The 18,835-nt window shown below is 40.2% G+C and overlaps 1 protein-coding gene across 3 annotated transcripts in view; it reads right to left on the minus strand.

The window, feature by feature from the left end:
- Window positions 1–7,061: 7,061 nt before the first annotated feature.
- ZNF582 (zinc finger protein 582) overlaps window positions 7,062–18,835 on the minus strand; it is a 32,491-nt gene continuing 20,717 nt past the window's right edge. Inside the window, exons 6-7 of one of the 3 annotated variants that reach the window (XR_008995468.1) lie at window positions 18,297–18,467; window positions 7,062–9,946 (exon numbers count right to left, since the gene is read on the minus strand). Coding sequence is in view for 1 of the 3 variants with exons in the window: in XM_036926377.2 (XP_036782272.2) it covers window positions 18,385–18,467 (83 nt within the window). In the remaining 2 variants the exon portion in view is untranslated. The other 2 variants (XR_008995467.1, XM_036926377.2) reach the window with 2 other exon arrangements.

Consider the following 18,835-nt stretch of genomic DNA (forward strand, 5'->3'; position numbering starts at 1 on the left):
ATGAGCCACCTCCATTCTCCCTAAAACAAGGTGAGGTAAGCTGCCTAAGACCCCCACTCTTCCTCCTATGGGCAGGTGACCTGGCCTGAAACAATCCCTTCTTTTCTGTTGCTAGTAACTCCCCCCGACCCTCCTGTCTATAAAAACCTTCCATTCTGTACAATTCATCAGAGCACCTCTCTACTTGCTAGAAGGATGCTGATTCACTTAATAAAGCCAATTACTTGGATAAATTTTGTTTTTTAACAGAAGCAAGTTTACGGTAGAGACATCGTACCACATGAACAAGGGATATTGCTAATCAAAGAACTTGAGAACTAAGTAAAATAGATTTCAGCTATGATAGGTGTAGGGGCCAAGGGCAGACTGCCCCAAAAATGTGCCCTTGTGGCATGCATATTTCACAGCTGAAAACAATCAAGGCCCAAAAAACTCTGAAACTTTGACTTTCCCTACTTAACTGCATAAAAAGAATTCGGATGAATGTCACCATAGATAACTACATCACAAGGAGAACAACACGTGAGGCAGACAGGGAGGGGTGCGGCTGAGCGCTACAATTCCTCTCTGACCCCCACTGCTTCCGTGTGGCTCATCAAATATTTGTTTACCAAAAATTTACTCTTTCGTATTCCTGTGAATTGTTTCTTTTCCTTTAAGTCCCAGACACCCTGCTCACGTCTCAGAATGACATACATACATTATCCCTGATTGTCTTTGGAATCTATATATACAGTCCCCATATGTACATAATTAAACATATTTTCTCCTGTTTATCTGTCTCCATATGTACATAATTAAACATTTTTCACCTGTGTGGGCTGTGTGGGCTGTAGGGTGACAGCGTTGGTATGTCTGGTGGCCAGTTCTGTACGTCGTGTGGTTCTCCGTGTAGTTGTGGGATTTGATCGCACAGCGAGTATTAAAGCCATCGTCACGTTTACCGATTGCATCCCGGACGGGCACCTGACGCCTTGAAGAGGTCGTTAGGTAATTGGGAGCCAACCCTGCACACACAACATTGTACTCAGATGTAAAATTGTATTGGGAGCTTGCTCCAGGATGTGGCTGAAATGGGTGGCAGTGGGTTGGAGATTCTGGCCTGTTCCTTCCCCTCAGCTCTGCATTCCCTGGACTCTGTTCTTTCTCTGGAGAGGGATCCAGCAAAGGGGCACTAGGCATGCCAGAGGTAAGTTTTAGTTTTCTTTGTTTTCTGCAACATCGAGTTAAGTCCTGGAAACATCTAGTCTCTCCTCAGGAAACAGGCTTGGACAGTAGAGACTGAACAAGGGCCAGGTCCTTTCATTCCAGCGAAAGAGGGGACTCCAGGTGTGAGAAACACAGTCACTGGTCCAAATTCAGTAAGCGGAGCAAGGCTTCAATGACCGTCTTGCAAGATCCGGCGGGTGTCTGGTGGGCAGGCACACCTGGGGAAATTGGCGCCAGTAATTTATCTCCTAGGGCGCAAGTCCCTCCCCTGGCTCCTCATTGGCTGAGTACTACAGGGTTCATATTCTTTCCCGGAGGTCGCCTAAGCCAGTTATATTTTTCCCTTACATTTCTTAATCTTATTGGTAGGTTTAAAACACTCAAACAGGTATTGCCAGGCCCTTATCAATTCCCCCACCCCCACCCTCAGCCCGAGCAGCTTCCACAGCGTGGCCCTTTGTTAATACCTTACTGTTAAAATGTTTAAACATCCCGGTGGGAATAAATCACATTTAGGTTTTATGCTCTTTCCTAAAAGAGGGACCCCCATTTTCAGCGTCTGTGTCCTCTACTTTGAATGTTCATTTTAAATTCAATTATTCTGAATCTCCACTGTGTAAGATAAATTCTAGCCAAAATAAGCAGGCAACGAGAGGCAACAAAGGGCCAGGCAGTTTATTTGAGTGCTATTCCCGGGTGATATTCTCCCGTCTGGCTATCATAGGCCAGGGAAGTTACACTCAGCAGGACAGGCAGCTAGTTTTTAAAGGCAGGGGGAGGCAGAGCTTAGATTTACAGCTGTGTGAGGATTGGCTAGCCTGAGGCACATTTTTCAGGTTGGGAGGGGGCAGCAGCCAGGGACTTTGGCACTTCTATTCTGGAAGGACAAACTTGATGAGATTAAGAATGCATGGCTGAATATGAGAACTAGAAATATGAAGAGTCTAATTGAGAATCATAGCCAGGTATTATGGGGAAATTAAAATTCTGGATTGAGTTTACATCTCAATGAATAGTATTAGGATTTAGTATAGATAAGACTGCATTATTGAAACAATACTTTTCTCTAAAATCACCCTTATTTTTATTAGAAGTAGCTAGATTAAGAAAATAATTAACAGTTGGCTTGATTATTTGCATAAGTGCAGCAAGAAGAGCAATTGATTACATAGGCTCTTTTAAATATGCTTTGCTGGAACTTTCTGTAATGAATTTCAGATCGAGTTTTTAAAGGATTCTTGAGGTCAGACAGCCAAGCCAGACTTGCCATCAGGCTTTGCCTGCAGTACCTGTAGATTTGGGTGAATTCTTCTCTTCTCGAGATCTCCAAGACATCTTGAGGTTCCAGCACCTGCCAGGAAGTGACCTTCTTTACTCACCTGTAAGGCTGCTGGGAACTCTGTAAGCAAGGTACCAGGCCAGTTCTTCTAAGGGGCTTTGTTGGCTTTCTAAAGTCAATCTTAGTTCTTTAAAGCTGTTTATATCTGAGTTTATGCATGTGTTTCTTAGGTATGACATTCTAGTCAAAGCTTTGGTAGTATAACTTGTGTTTTTAATTGATCTTCTTACAAGGAAAGCAGGTTCTTATTGAACTTATGCAAATAAATATACTGCCATGAAATATAAAAATAGTCACTGAAAGTTTTTAAATTCTGGAGGGATCAGGTAGAGAGAAAGATAAATGTTTCAATTCTGCTTATAAAGGCAGTCATTTACTTAACTGTTGTCAGCTTAAGAGAAAAAGCTTAAAACACTCTATCAGCAATATTTGAAACAAAAAGCTACAAAATTATTTTCTTTAGTATACTTAATCTTATGAAACTAATACTTGTTCTGCTGAAATCTAGTTCTTTACTAGCTTAGGAGTAATAAAACAGTGGCTATAAATGACAAAAGACTTAAATGACAATGGTTAAAGATTTGATGAGAGCTTACTGTAAGACAGTTGACATAAGGAAATTCAGATATTTCTGTAACACAAAACATTCAGTAACAAAGTTTAGCATCATTCCCTTTGACAGTGCTTTCCAGGTAATTAAGCAGGTAATTATATATCAGATAAATAAGCTAAATTAGCTAAATACTTTCTCCAATGAGAAAAACTTCTTCTGACATGTTCTAGGGGCCTTCTGGAAAATATCAGAGTGAACTAGAGGTAAAAGTACTTTTTTGAATTTGATTTTGGGAAGCTGTTAAAAGTTTTAAGGCACTTGCTTAAATAGGATTATAGGTTGCTATGAAGCAATACTTATCTATTTAACCAGAATGACAACAAAATACCTCAAAGGCAAATAAAGAAGGTTATACAGTTGTTAGCAAACTTTAGCTTTTAGTCTTTTTAATATTAAGATCTCATTTTCTTAAATACTCCGACAACTCATTGAGACTTTAAGCATGAGAAACTGCTTTGATAAAACAATTAGAGAACTTTTTGCAATCTTTCAATATTAAGAGCAGACTAACAGTTAAGAAAACTGTCTTTTTAATTGAAAACAAAATTCTAATTTTGCTGTGTACTTGATACTGAGATTCATTTGCTTTAATTTTATATAGCATGACCATATTAAATTCTTCTACAAACTTTCTACAACTTTCTTTTTACATTTAGAGTTCTCTCTCTAAATAAACAGCTGTACTTTAGAACAAAGTTACTTTCTTTTATCAAGACACATTCTTTAGAATGCAGAAATGTTTTCTTTATTACTTTAAGTAGCTTTAATTAGAACTTAAAACCATTAGGTACCTTAATTTTTAGTGAATACTGAGAAGTAGGCTATTATAAACTGTTACACTAGCATTCTTTGGATTGACAAATTTATGAACATTTTATAATTTCTGTTAACTATGAGCTTTACAACACAATCTCTCACTAAGCACAAAGTATATCTTTTTAACTTAGCAAAATTTTAAGGTTTTAGGTTACTACAAAGATTTCTAGGCTGTAGATAGGTATACACACTGTAACACACAATTAAAAATGTGTTCACTTGCCACACTTATTTAGTTCACTCATTCATAACAACTATGCTAGATTACTTACAAGAACTTTACTGAATATTAGACAAAGCTAAGCTTTTAAGCATTTTATTCTTAAAAGATTTAGCAGATAACATCAACTTAAATGACCTTAGGTAAACTTAGGCAGCTGACATGCCTGCCTCAGCTAAACCTAAACTAGCATTAATGCTTAATATTTTTTATCAGATTTTCTGGAAGTTTTAGAATGCCCAATTTTCACAAGTGCTTGTTTTTAAATAAATTTTTATTAATACTATCCGGAGGTAGGAAAATATTTTTCATTCACACACCTAGACACACAAATATACAAACTGAGACACGACTACAGTCAGCAACACCTTCCACACAAAAACATATACACCGACAGACAAACCGATATAAAGACTTGAGTCACTGATATCGAATTGCTTTCTCTTCCTTCAACTTCCTGTCCGTGGCTTCCAGAACCAGAGGGTGGGAGGGGCGTGTTCTGGTGGGGGAAGCGGGCGGTGAAGGCGGAAGGAGAGGGGGAGGGGGTGGTGCAGCCACCGGAAGAGGAGAGCAGGACAACGGCATGGTTGAGAATGTAGGACTTTAAGATGGAGGCGACACGGGGGAGGACAAAGGATTAGAGATGGTGGTGGAGAGAGGGGGATGGGATCGCGAGCTGAGGGAGGCGGGCGACTGAGGTCCTCCAGCAGATCTGAAAAGGAAGAAGGACTGGGCGGAGTAAGAGGCTGACAATCTTTAACTGGAGATCCGGCCAGGAGAACCTGGGTCATTGAACACTTAGCATAAAGGTCTGGGTGGGAGCGCAAAGTCCAAAAAACCTGCACATATGGGATTTCACTCTACTCTCCACTCCAGTGGCAATAATTAGTCAAGTTGGTGAGGAGGCCAAAATTGAAAGTTCCCTCAGGGGGCCAGTGAGATTGATTGTCCAAGGGATACTGAGGCCCGGCCTGAGAGCAAAGAAAGACTAGCTTCCATTTGTGAACTTCCTGGGACAAATATAGAGTAGCCAGATTAGAAATGAGACACCGCAATGGGGTCTGAGCCTCTGGGCTGGTTCTCCATGTTTGTGCCACTTCTTAACTAATCCCGCTGAGAGGAGCACCCAGCATCTCAAGCATGCCAAGTCAGGGGAGATGTCCTGGGAGCCTGGGTGAGGGACGTCTCCCATACCGCAGGGCTAGGGGTGGGCTGGATGCCCACAGAGGGTGGGCTGGATGCCTCCACCTGGACGTATGTACAATTTCTAACAGACCAGGTGAAATGGAGTTAGGAAGGGAAGCAGACCGGGGGAAACTGGGGGACTCACCAGGAAATAGTCCATGCAGCGGAGAGCAGGCTGAGGTCCCAGGTTGGGGAAGGAGGGGGCGGGCTCATTGGTGGCTGGTCGGGGCCCCACACTCATGCTCCTTCCCAGGTTTTGGCACCAAATGTAAGATAAATTCTAGCTGAAATAAGCAGGTGACGAGAGGCAACAAAGGGCCAGGCAGTTTATTTGAGCGCCATTCCCAGGTGATACTCCCCCGTCTGGCTATCACAGGCCGGGGAAATTACACTCAGCAGGGCAGGCAGCGAGTTTTTAAAGAAGGTAGGGGAAGCAGAGCTTAGATTTATGGGGGGCGCCAGGATCGGCTAGGCTAAGGCACATTTTTCAGGTTGGGAGAAGGCTGCAGCCGGGGACTTTAGCACATCATCAGGGTCTGATGTGCTCACTCTTACCCCCAGTGCCTTCAACCTTACACACTGTGACCAATCTTCTAAGCACTTTTTGAGGTCAAAAGATGTTTCCCCAGAGGAAAAGATAAGAGCTTTTGTCATAGGCTAATGCCCAGGAGCAGCGCCTGCACAGAGGAACTAAGAAAGCCTGAGAGTTACCCTTGGACTCATCCTAGTAAAATCCCTGCCCTGTGGGGGCTGTAATGCAAACAAACCTAGACAGGATGTATAGAAATGCATAGTCAGCCAGTGTGCATGCTCCAACTTTACCTCATCACTGCCTGTAAATGACAAAACTTCTCTTTCGAATATTCAATTCCCTCACCCAGAATAAAGGAAACATGCTTTCCCTTGCCCAAGGAGCTGTGGCTTTGAAAGCGATTCACTGTGCTCTTATTTGGGGCAAATAAAATTTACTGCGTGACAACTGCTTCTGGGGAAGGCTTTAGATTTCAACTTAGCAAAAAGCAAACTAACGGCATGTCAGTAACACTTTTTTTCTGGAGACTGTCATCTTGAAGTAGAGGTGAATTTCAGTCATCTTTGACCACTTGGAACTGAGAAGAAGTACGACAGAAAATGCGCTTGGTTGGTTCAGTTCCAGTAAGGGCACAATCTGCCTTTGGAGAATCTGGGGAAGAACGTGGCTGGGATCGCGAGTACGGAAGTCCAGGTGATCAGGACCAGGACGTTCACTAGCACAGCAGTAAAAGGCAAAGCCTAGGATCCCGGGATTCAGTCTGAGGTTGGACAGCCTCAGCAGGAGTTCAGGCTTACTCCGTGGAATTCCGGGCGGAAGCTTACACCGCAAAGACTGGAGAGCCGGGTGTACTCCTGGAGTAGGGCTCTGTGCAGGGTGGCTGCCTAAGCCCTGAAATGCTACGCAGGCACAAGATTTGCTTCCTCCTTAGCCCTCTAAATGTAGATGGCAAGGCATTTTACTTTGAAAAAGATGTTTTCTTCTTAAAGTGGAAACTATTTTCTTTCTTTGAGGAAAAGCTGCATTTTCTCTATGTGGGCTATTTGTTAGGACTTCTGTTCATGAAATTGCTGAAGAGAAAACTATAAAAATATTTAAAGTCATATTTACACCCACCATGTGGAAAAAAATTTGTTTCTGTATTTTATTTTGACAATATGAAATACTTATGCCTAGTTTTAGCCATTACTCTATCCCATTCGTTCCATGCTTCCTTACTGTCGATACTTTTATCACTGTAATTGAAATATAAATTACAAATAATAAAACATATTAACTATGCAGATTGGCTATTGATTACAGCCCTGTAAGTGCTGCTAGAATCAAGACAGATTTCCATCACTCCTGAAAGTTTCTTCATGCCCTGTCCCTGCCTAATTCTCAGAGGAAACCAGTTTCTTGCTTTATGATAAATTTGTCTTATTTTTTCTTTTAACTCATATAAATGGAATCAAGCAATATATATGTATGTGGTCTGGCTTCATTCACCACAATAAGATTCACTGATGACGTCTATTAGTATATTTTTTACCAAGTAGTATTCCACTGTGTTAATGTACTGCCATCTGTTTATCCAATCTCCTGTTGATAGACATTTGGACTTTTTCTGGATTTCTGGCTATTAGGAATAAAAACAATATTCTGGTGCATGTCTCTTTTGAGACACTCTAGCAGATATAGTCACAGAAAAAATACTGGGATCTAAGGGGTATGAAGAAGCCGTTCACTAAGATGGCGCAGTCTCTCTAACCTATGGTGCCGGCCTCCTCCCCGTCTCCGACCCGCAGATAAAGGAGACGACACGATGAGATATCGAAGACCTGAGTGGGCCAGCCAGGGGACTCCAGGTATACCCGCTCAAGAGTGGTGCTGGAAAGGCACCTCTCATATTTATTGATCAGGCATCACATTCCTGAGTGGGTTAACAAGTTTCTAGACACAATGATTAACATGCTTTACTCCAGGAATGTAATTGCCCCCAGGTCGCTGGGGCAAGTCTTCCCTGGCACCAGGCAATGAGGGGGTAGAGATAACAAGAAACAGATCTCGGTTTAGATTTAGTGAGCTGTGGCGTGCACCACAGATAACAAGGAAGGCAAACAATTCCCATAGAAACAGAATAATCTATGGATGGCAACCTACATTTCCCCCATTTTTAAATAAAAAAGGAAGAGAAGTCCATTATTCTACTGCAGCTTGTTAAAGGGGAGACAAAAAATGCCTCATCGGGGGGGCGAGGTGCTAAGCCACGCCTCAGTTGACCCCCTCATCTCTCAACCTGTTGGCCCCCACGACTGTGCCTGTCTTAGGTTGTTCCTCCCGTGAAGAATCTTACCCGTCTCTGGCTAGCCAGGCATCTCTTGGGGCCGTACAGGGAGTAAATGCGATAGAGCAAAGAGGCACACAAAAGATTTATGCAAACACTTCACCATCCCCTTAGCTGCAGAATTTTAAAATATACAGTGATCTGTCACATGGACTCTCAAGAAAATAACATGCAATTATTATTTTTTTGCCATGACTTCTTGAAGTATAGCATATGCATGAATTGGCTTTATTAAGCCAGCAATCAGATGGCGCACCCATGCTACCAAAACGGGATGGCAAATGCATAAAAGAAGTAGGCCTACAAGTATTGGCCATAGCCAGTGAAATCAAGAGAACCAATCAGATAATCCAGGTAATTGTGAAAACTTATCAATAATATGGTGAACGTCATCCAATTGGTTTTGAATTGTCTGTGAAAAATCAGATATATTAAAACAACACATTCCAGGAAATTGTTCACAGCCCGAATGTTCTTTCAGCAACAAATAGTCTACGGCAGCACGATTCTGGAGCACTGCCACTCGAACTTCTCCCAGTTCCTGATTAAGTTCTGACAGTATGGAAGCAGTCAGATCTGCAGTCTTGCTGTAGGCACAGGCCAGCTTAGATATTTCCTTCTGCATTCCTGCAACGAGTCCTGGTACAGGCAATACAAACGCAGCTGCGACGGCAACGGCAACGGGGTCCAACAATTTCAAGTTGTCGTCACAATCTGGAGGCAGGGCTTGGGTCACTCTGGTGTTTAAATCCTGGATGATCTATAAGTGCTGGGAGAATACGTCCTATACCACAGATGCCTTGATAATGTGAGGAAAAGGCTTGATAGGTTTTGTTATCACACAGAAACACCCAGCCATTTGGGAGTCTATATCCATATGGCCATTTTACATGAATAGTAGAATTACAGTAAGAAGGTATATTAGTACAATTGATACATATACAACTAGAAACTATAGTGGTGCTAACTGGTAAATTCAATTGAATTTCTCAAGTAAGAATCTTGGAGGCTAAAGTAATATTTATTCCAGAAATATTAGTAAACACTGAAAAAGGGAGTCCTTATGCCTATCAAATTCTTCTTTAAGATTCCACTAATAGAGGAATCACCTGCTACACAAAAAGTGTCTTGTTAAGCCCTTGATTAGCCAATTACAACCACATATTGGGTGAAGAATACTCATTCTCTGGGGTTAGTGAAATATCCAAATAAACATAACTACTTTTATATATTTGATCAGGGCTTTCCTTCTGGAATTTTTCACAAGAATAATTGCCAATATCATTCCGGGTTAAAACTGTTTTATAAATATCATAGCGGGTATTGTCTCTTTTAGACTGATCAGTAGCATTATCCCAACCAAGTTTTCCTCCATCTTTCTGTCTATATACTTCATTAGCATCCTTTTTCCAAATCACTGGGCCTACAGGAGTTGAACAAGTGGAGATACAGTGAAGTTCTACTCCCCGGCCAAAGTACAGAGGACTGCTAATACTAGCAGTAATAGTACAGGCCTGGGTTATGTGTATGCGTATAGGGATTAGAATAAAAAACTTCATTATCATGTAGGGATTCTCACTCCAGTGACGGAACCAGTTGAGGGACATCGCCTAGGACAGCTGTTTCAGATGGTGATGTTGCTGGGAGTTACTCTTTATAGGGTATCTTGATCCATTTTCTAGGCAGCCAGATCAAGCGTTGGTCCTCTGTAATGACACAAACAAACCCTTTGCCCCACACCTTAACATGACCTTTATGCCACTGTGAAGAACCTGTTGGAGACCACCATACAGGAACTGCTGTTGTTTTAGACAAAGAAATATTGTCAGAAAAATGCACTTCCATAGCTGATTGTCCATCACCTTTCAAGAGATCAAAATTGAGAACATGTAAAGCATGCATTAGTCATTGATTTGCAGTTAATTTTATCATATTGGGCAGTAATCCCTCTTTTTGTTTTAATAAATAATGCTTAAGAGTAAGATGGCGATGTTCAATTAGAGCTTGGCCTGTAGAATTGTATGAAATGCCTGTTTTATGAGTGATATTATATAGCTGAAAAAAAATTTTTTAGCATAGAGGAGAGGTAAACTGGAGCGTTGTCAGTCAGCTTAAGAGAAAAAGCTTAAAACATTTTGTCAGCAACATTTGAAACAAAAAGCTACAAAATCGTCTTCTTTAGTTTACTTAATCTTATGTAACCAATACCTGTTCTGCTGAAATCTAGTTCTTTACTAGTTTAGGAGTAACAAAACAGTGACTTTAAATGACAAAAGACTTACAAATGACAATGGTTGAAGACTTGATGAGTGCTTACATAAGATAGTTGACATAAGAAAATTTGGATATTTCTGTACCACAAAACATTCAGTAACAAATTTTAGCATCATTCCTTTTGACAGCGCTTTCTAGGTAAATAAATATTAGATAAATAAGCCAAATTAGCCAAATATTTTTCCCGATGAGGAGAAAAAATTCTTAATTCTTCTGACATGTTCCAGGGGCCCTCTGGAAAATATCAGTTAACTAGAGGTAAAAGCACCTTTTTGAATTTGATTTTGGAAAGTTGTCAAAAGAAAGTTTCTTTGGCATTTGCTTAAATAAGATTATAGGTTGCCATGAAGCAATACTTATCTATTTAACTAGAATGACAACAAAATACTTCAAAGGCAGATACAGAAGTTTACATAGTTGTTAGCAAAGTTTAACTTTTAGTCCTTTGATATTAGAATCTCATTTTCTTAAATACTCAGACAATTCATTGAGACTTTAAGCATGAGAAACTGTTTCGATAAAACAATTAGAAAACCTTTTGCAATCTTTCAACATTAAGAGCAGACTAAGTTTAAGAAAACTGTCTTTTTAACTGAAAATAAAATTCTAATTTTGCTGTGTACTTGATATCAAGACTCATTTGCTTTAATTTCACATAGCATGACTCTATCAATTTTTCCACAAGCTTTCTACAAGTTTCTTTTAACATTCAGTGTTCTCCCCCTTTAGATAAATAGCTGTACTTTAGAACAATTACCTTCTTTTACCCTCAACAAAATGAATTTCCATTCTTTATACTTTCTCTTATTAAAACACACATCTTTAGCATACAGATATATTTTCCTTATTATATTAAGTAGTTTTCATTAGAACTGAAAACCATTTGATACTTTAACTTTCAGTGAACACTGAAAAACAGGCCACTGTAAACTGTTACACTAGCATTCTTCAGAATGATACATCTATGCATGTATATTATCATTTTTGGAAATGTGCTTTACAGCACAATTTCTCATTAGGCACAAAATATGTCTATATAACTTAGCAAACTTTAAGAATTTTGATTACCATAAAAATTCTCAGGCTGTTTGCAGATATATACACTGTTATACATTAATACAGTATTATTATTAAGATGTTTATTTGCTACACTTGTTTACTTATTTTTAGCAACCATGCTAGATTACTTATAAAACTTTTACCAAATATTAGACAAAGTCAAGCTTTTCTTTAAGCATCTTCTTGAAATGTTTAACAGGTAACATCAACTTAAATGACTTTAAGTAAACTTTGGCAGCTGATAACTGTAAGGACATGTCCATTTCAGTTAAACTTAAATTAGCATTAATGTTTAATATTTTTTATTAGATTTTCTGGAAGTTTTACAATGCCCAATTTTCACAAGCGCTTGTTTTTAAATCAATTTTTATTAATACCATCCAGAGGTAGGAAAATATTTTTCATTTACACACTTAGACACACAAACATACAAATTGAGATGTAATGACTACAGTTAGCAACACTTTTCATATAAAAACATATACACAGACAAACTGATATAAAGATTACTAATATTCAATTGCCTTCTTTCTTTTTAGCTTACTTGATTAAAAGTACTTCAGTTTTCAAGAATACACTCTAAGGGCGAGCGGTTTACATAACTGGGTTAAGGTTTAGATGGCCCCAGACTAACAGGGCCAATGAAGGCTCTGAACTGATAGGGACTGTGTGTGTCCAGGGGGCTGGAAATAAAATGCAAGTGAAATTCTAGCTCCAGTCATTTAAAACCAGGCTGTATTGCAGAAGATAAATTTCTTCTATCTCAGGGAGTCTAGTTTAAGACTTCCCAATTTTCAAAGATAATGATGAACTTAGTAAGTAGATTTTCACTAAAAGAATTTAGAAAACTAGTTCCATACTGTAGTAGTTCACGGGACTTTTGACTATTTTCTTTCCTTGTGGCAAAATATATTTAGCTGCATAACATTATATCGCATACTTCTTTCAGGGGCCAAGTCTCTCTAAGCAGTTTTACTGGGGCCAGGTTTGTTAGCAGAAGATAAGACACTTCTTTTTTAGAATTTAGGGATCGAATTGCTCTCAGTTCATTTTCTTAGTTTTTTTCTGCCTGAGCTCTAGTCATTCTTTGAGAGGCCCCTGCCTGTCTGATAAGTGCAGGGACTGTGTGACTTTTCACTGCTAGAGTCTTGATCAGAGTCACAGGCTTGTATCACTTCCCTGGGGCTGCAGACAAGAAAATGCTTAGCTCCAGGAGGACTGCCTCTAAAGAAAGGAGTCAATAGAATAGAGCTATTTACATGTTGGTCTGAGGGTTCAGCTTGATTACTTTACAGGCTCCATTTACATTACACAGGAGAAAGTGGCACAGGCCTAAGAGGACTGCTTTGAAGGGGGAGCAAGGTAAATTAATAAGAGTAAAGGTTTGTGTAAGTCAGTTTTTGATAATTGAGCCTTTTGAGTGTGTGGTTCTACCTACTTGAGTCCTTCTTCAGCTTTTAAGGTTAAGTCTCTAGGACTATTAAGATCTGAGAGTCTTTTCAAAGTATTGAAGAGATGTGGCAATTTATAAGTAGGAATACTTAGTAACGGTTGGAGCCAATTGATACCTCTTAATAATTTTTGAAAATCATATAAAGTTGTAAGATGATCTCTCCTTATCTGAATTTGCTGAGGGATTATTGAATTTTCTTGAATTCTATTCCCCAGGTAATTCATTGGGTATTGTATTTGTATTTTATCAGGAGCGATTTATAAGCCCCATTGTTTTAATTCAACTTTGATCTCATTGAGAATAGTAAGAGATAGATGTTTAAGTAGTTATGCGAATATCATCCATATTATGAATGATATAAGCTGAGGGCCATTTTCTACATATAGGCTTAAGAGTCAGTCCTATGCACCTAATTTGGGCAAATTGTGGGGTTCTTTAGCATTCCTTGAGGAAGCACTTTCCACTGAAATCTTTCTGAAGGGGCCTGTAAGTTTAAAGAAGGGGCAGTAAAAGCAAATTTTCCCCTATGTGTTATGGTCAAAGGAATTGTAAAAAGGCAATCTTTAAGGTCAATGATAGCCATATTCTAGTCTTTTGGAATCATAGCCGGAAAAGGGAGGCCTTGTTGTAAAGGTCCCATAGGTTTAAGAACCACATTAATTTGCCTTAAGTCATGTAAGAGTCTCTAATTTTCTGACTTCTTTTTTATAACAAATACAGGGGAATTTCACAGGTTCATGGAAAATTGTAATCTATCTAGCTGAAGCTGTTCTTTAACTTGCATAAAGATGCCACTTTTTCTTTATTAAGGGGCTATTGACCCACCCAAACAGGCACAGGGATGTTTCCCTGACTGTGAGCCTCTTGGAAATCTCTTAATGCATTACTCCCACCAGCTCGTCTGAGGGTTCCCCGTGGAGGCAACTGATAACAATACTTTTTAATGTATTTATGAGGTTGAGCAAAGTTCTTTTTAGAAGTTTTCACTCCTGGTGTTTTCAGGAGGGCACGGAGTAATTTTAAGTAATCCTCCGGCTTATCTGCTTTAGTTTCATGTTGGCCCATTTAGGTGTCCCTGACGTCTCAATCCTGTCCCTACATAAGCTTTCCCGGGAATCTTACCGGACCGGAGCTTTTTCCCGCCCTTGAATTGTAAGTGCTGCCGAACGGAGGTTATCTGCCCTGAGTTTCAAGGGTCGCCTGGAGTGGAGGTTCTCCGCCCTGAGTTTTGACCGTCTTTCAGGTCCCTGTTCCGGCGCCACTTGCCGGCCTCCTCCCCGTCTCCGACCCACAGATAGAAGAGGCGACGCAATGAGACAGCGAAGACCTGAGTGGGGCAGCCAGGGGATCGAGGCACACCAGCTCAAGAGCGGTGCTGGAAAGGCACCTCTCATATTTATTGACCAGGCATCACATTCCTGAGCGGGTTAACAAGTTTCTAGACACAGTGATTAACATGCTTGACTCCAGGAATGTAATTGCCCCCAGGTCGCTGGGGCAAGTCTCCCTGGTGCCAGGCAATGAGGGGGTAGAGATAACAATAAACAGATCTCGGTTTAGATTTAGTGAGCTGCGGCGTGCATCACAGATTCCAAGGAAGACAGTCAATTCCGATAGAAACAGAATCATCTATGGATGGCAACCTACATTATGGTGACAGAACTTGGTAATGAGAGGTGGCAGTGTCAGGAAGGGATACCGAGGAAGCTTAGAGGTGCTGGTAATGCGCACAATCAGGGTCTTACATGGTGGAATCTTACATGGGTGGGTAGCTTCATGAAAATTATGTATACTTAATGTAGCCCTCTTGGTATGCATTTATACTGTAATAAAAATTTATAAAAACAGGGCACTCCTGATTCGGACGGCCACACGAGGAGCAGACAGATGGCCCAGGTGTCAGCGCGGAAAGCCGACAAGCCAGCAGTGCAGTAACATTATGAGACTTCAACAAGAACTGTCTGATACCCTAAAAAAACAATCTATGTCAAAGGCTTCACTGGAGGTTACATCACGTTAATGAATTAATTTAAAAGATGAAACACAGGATTTAAAGAAGAAATTGAGGCAAATCAAAAGTCAAGCTTGAAATCGAAAATGACAAAAGTAATCAAAAAGCAAGTGGACAAAGCGAACAGCTTCAGAAAAACCTTTTAAGTACAAGTTTGTCTCAAGATGAAAAGAAACAGTTAAGGAAATTGACGGAGTTAAAACAATCTCTAAAACAGTTTGGATCAAGAAGTGAAGAAAAATAGTGAATTAGAAAAAGAGATTTCTGGACTTAAGAAACTTAAAAATGACAAGAAAGAAGTTAAATGAATATGAAAATGGAGAGCTGAGTTTCCATGGAGATTTAAAGCCCGATCAAATTGAAGTGGACATTCAGATTAATATGCTAAAACATAAGACTGATGATCTTGCAGCAAAATTGGAAACTTCATCTTCAAAATGTCTACATCTAGATACAAGAAATCAAGTTCTTCAACAGGAGCTATTATCTATGAGAGCAATGCAAAAGAAATGTGAAAAACTAGAGAAGAATATAAAGAAGTTGGAACAGAAAGTAGTAAACCTCAGTGTGGGATTAACATATAAATCAAGTACAGAAATCAAATGTATAATCATATATGACTTGATTATTTTTCCTGTAATTCCTGATAACTGATCAAGAACAGAACAAACAAGACCAAAACAGTTTCTGTGACCTAATTGCCCTTGCTATTGTTTCAATACCTTGTAAGACGTGGTGCCCCGGAGACTAGAGACTGCCGAGGATTGAGTTAGAGTTAGTTACTGGTTGTCTATTAAGACTACACCCCAGATTTCTAACATGTTTTTGCTCAATAAACACGAAGGGTGCCCTCTCAGCACCGCTCTCACGCGGTTCAGCCTGGAGTCCCGTGGCCGGTCCTTTCGGCTCTTTGACACCTCATCGCGTCTCCCCTCCTCCCAGGTTGCGGGCCAGAGGCAGGGGGGAGCCGACACCTCAGGACTCATACAGAAATGAACATGGCAGAACACAGCCAAGTAGAACTGTATAAGTGGGAGTTTGAAGAGCAAGACAGGAAATAGTAGAAAAAGTAAAAGAAGTCGGTCTGTTTTTACAGGCACAAGCGGCATCTCAGGAAAAGAGCAGGTGAGAGAAAATAATAATGCTTCAATAAGAAGCCAGATGGAACTCAGAACTAAAGACCTGGAGTTGGAACTCTTCAAAGCAAAAACTTCTCGATATTCTAGTAGAACAGAATTGGAAAAATACAAGCAACTCTACCTGGAAGAATTAACAGTTAGAAATTCATTGGAAAATAAACTAGACATTCTCCCCAGGACTCCTGAGAGGCTACCAGAGATGAGTGCCACACTTCTTGAGGAGAACGGGCAGAACAGAACTCCACGCAGCACTCCCACTATGAGGCCAGCGCTGGGAACAGCTCGCGCTGGAAATCTCACTCCAAGGAAAACTCAGTGGTTCCCACCACAAACCCGTGGGCCTCAGATGACACGGAGACGTTCTTTGCCAGGAGGCAGCAGGAACTGGAAGAGAATGTAAAGAACTAGAAGAAGCTGCCGCTGAGTTTGAATCTGAATCCTGTAGAGGTCCTCCACTAGGATCGACTGATGCGTCAAATCCAACTGAGTATCTGTTTTTGAAAACAGCACAAGAATGTGCACAGATTTTGAGGGAAAATTATATGATCTGAAAGAAAACGGTAAAAATGTATATACTGGTCTGTTTGTATAACATTTTAATCCTTTCCCATTAAACACAGGACATGTGAAAATCTTTACTAAAGGAAATTATTGTTGAAAAACAAAACAAAACAGGGCACTCCTTCACACTGAAGATTTCTTAATTCCCACATTCAAGTGAGAAAAGAGAAATCTGTTTTTTCCCCCTACTGAGATGATAAGAGCATCCATGGCACATTTTAATTGTCATTTTTAAAAGTGCTACATGGTTATTGTTGAGGGTTTGGCTGTACAAGTACATAATGGGAAAATAAAGATTCACAATAACTCAGAACCACTTTTCATGTTTTGATGTAAAGCTAGATGTGCTTTATCTCCACAGTTCTTTCACATTGCCTCTGCCTATATGTGAGTTTGTGGACTGCTTTTCTATGTATAGATACATCCTTTTTCATGACAGTGTTATCAAAGGTAATAGCTGCAAACTGTATCATACATTGAGAATGAATTTTCTGCTATCATCTGTGCTGTTAACACTCACTGAAGGTTTCCCCACATTCCTTGCGTTCACCTGACTTCTCCCCAGTGTGAACCATCTGATGGTAAGTTGTGAGCCGTGCCTAAAGCCCTAGCCCAAATCTGTACATTTATCAGGTTTCTCACCAGTCTGGGTTTTCTGATGTTGAGGAAGATAGGAATGACAGATGAAAGCCGTTCCATTCACTACATTTACAGGGTTTCTCATTAGTGTGAATTCTCTCATGCTGGGTAAGTGTGAGTAACCATAAGGCTTTCCTGCATTCCTTACATTCATCGGGCTTTGCTATGAATTTTCTGTGTTGAATAACCAGTGACTAAAATCTTTCCCACATTCAGTGCGTTGTTACAGGGTCTCACCAGTGTGCTTGCTAGTATGAACAGGAAGTTGTGAAATCTGACCAAAGACTTTCGTACATTCATTATGGTTACAAGGTTCCTCCCCACTGTGAATTCTCTAGTGACAGCTAAGCTGTGAGCTCTGCCTGAAGTCCTAACCACAGACCTTACACTTACCAAGATTTCTTACCAGTGTGGCTCTTCCGATGTTGCGGCAACTGTGAACAATGGCAAAGGCCTTTCCACATTCATTACATTTATGTGGCTTCTCACTGGTGTGGATTCTTTGATGCTTGTTGTATGATACCTTGAAAGGCCTTTCACATTCCTTGTAGCCATAGGGGCTTTTCTCCACTATGAATTCTTTGCTGTTGAATAATTGGTGGTGACTAAAAGCTCTTCCACATTCAGAACACGGATAGGGTTTTTCACCAGTACGAGTTCTAGGATGTAATTCAGTTGCGAGTGTTGGAGAGAGGTTTTTCCACAACTTTTACACTGCAGGATTTCTCACCAGTATGAATTCTCTGATGTGGAGGAAGACAGGAATGACGATGCAAAGCCTTTCCACACTGCTTGCATTCGGAAGATTTTTCACCAGTATTAATTTTCTAATGAAAAAGATTTATTCTGCCAAAACCTGTTCTACACCAATAAGGTCTATGTCCACGTGGAGCAACCTGAAGCAGGTTATGGGATGTTACCTGTCTCAGAGCAGGTACTTCCTCCTGGGTGATTAGGACTTCACTGGAATGTCCTTCCTCATTTTTTTGATGTGTTGCAAGTGTGCCTTTACATTCCCAGTCGTCCTGGAGACTGGGGACCCCAGGATCTTTGTGAATTTTTCCATTTTTTTTCCCACAGGGATACCCAATCTGAAAGATAATGAAAAACCAGAGGTTCTCATTTTAGTCCCTGCCTTCAGAGAGTTAGTTTCTTTAGTAGAAATAGTTTTAAACTGAAAATAATGCTTATTTTTAAAAAATGAGTATTCTATACAGCTCCCAAATGTGACTTAGCAATTAGAAAAATGGGCAAGGAGATCAGAGAACCTAGAGATCTCATAAGTGAAGTAAGCAAGGTAGTTATTTTCCGACATATTTTCAGTTTTGTCACTACAGTTGCCTAATGGTCATTAAATAAGGATGCCCACTCTTGCAAATGGAGTACAGACCCACTGCCGAAAGCACGGAGCTTCATACTGTACTAGGTGACATCCTAGTTCTCCACCTGTCGGATCTAT

Source organism: Manis pentadactyla, assembly GCF_030020395.1.
Source record: "Manis pentadactyla isolate mManPen7 chromosome 15 unlocalized genomic scaffold, mManPen7.hap1 SUPER_15_unloc_1, whole genome shotgun sequence".
In the NCBI taxonomy this organism is placed as follows: domain Eukaryota; kingdom Metazoa; phylum Chordata; class Mammalia; order Pholidota; family Manidae; genus Manis; species Manis pentadactyla.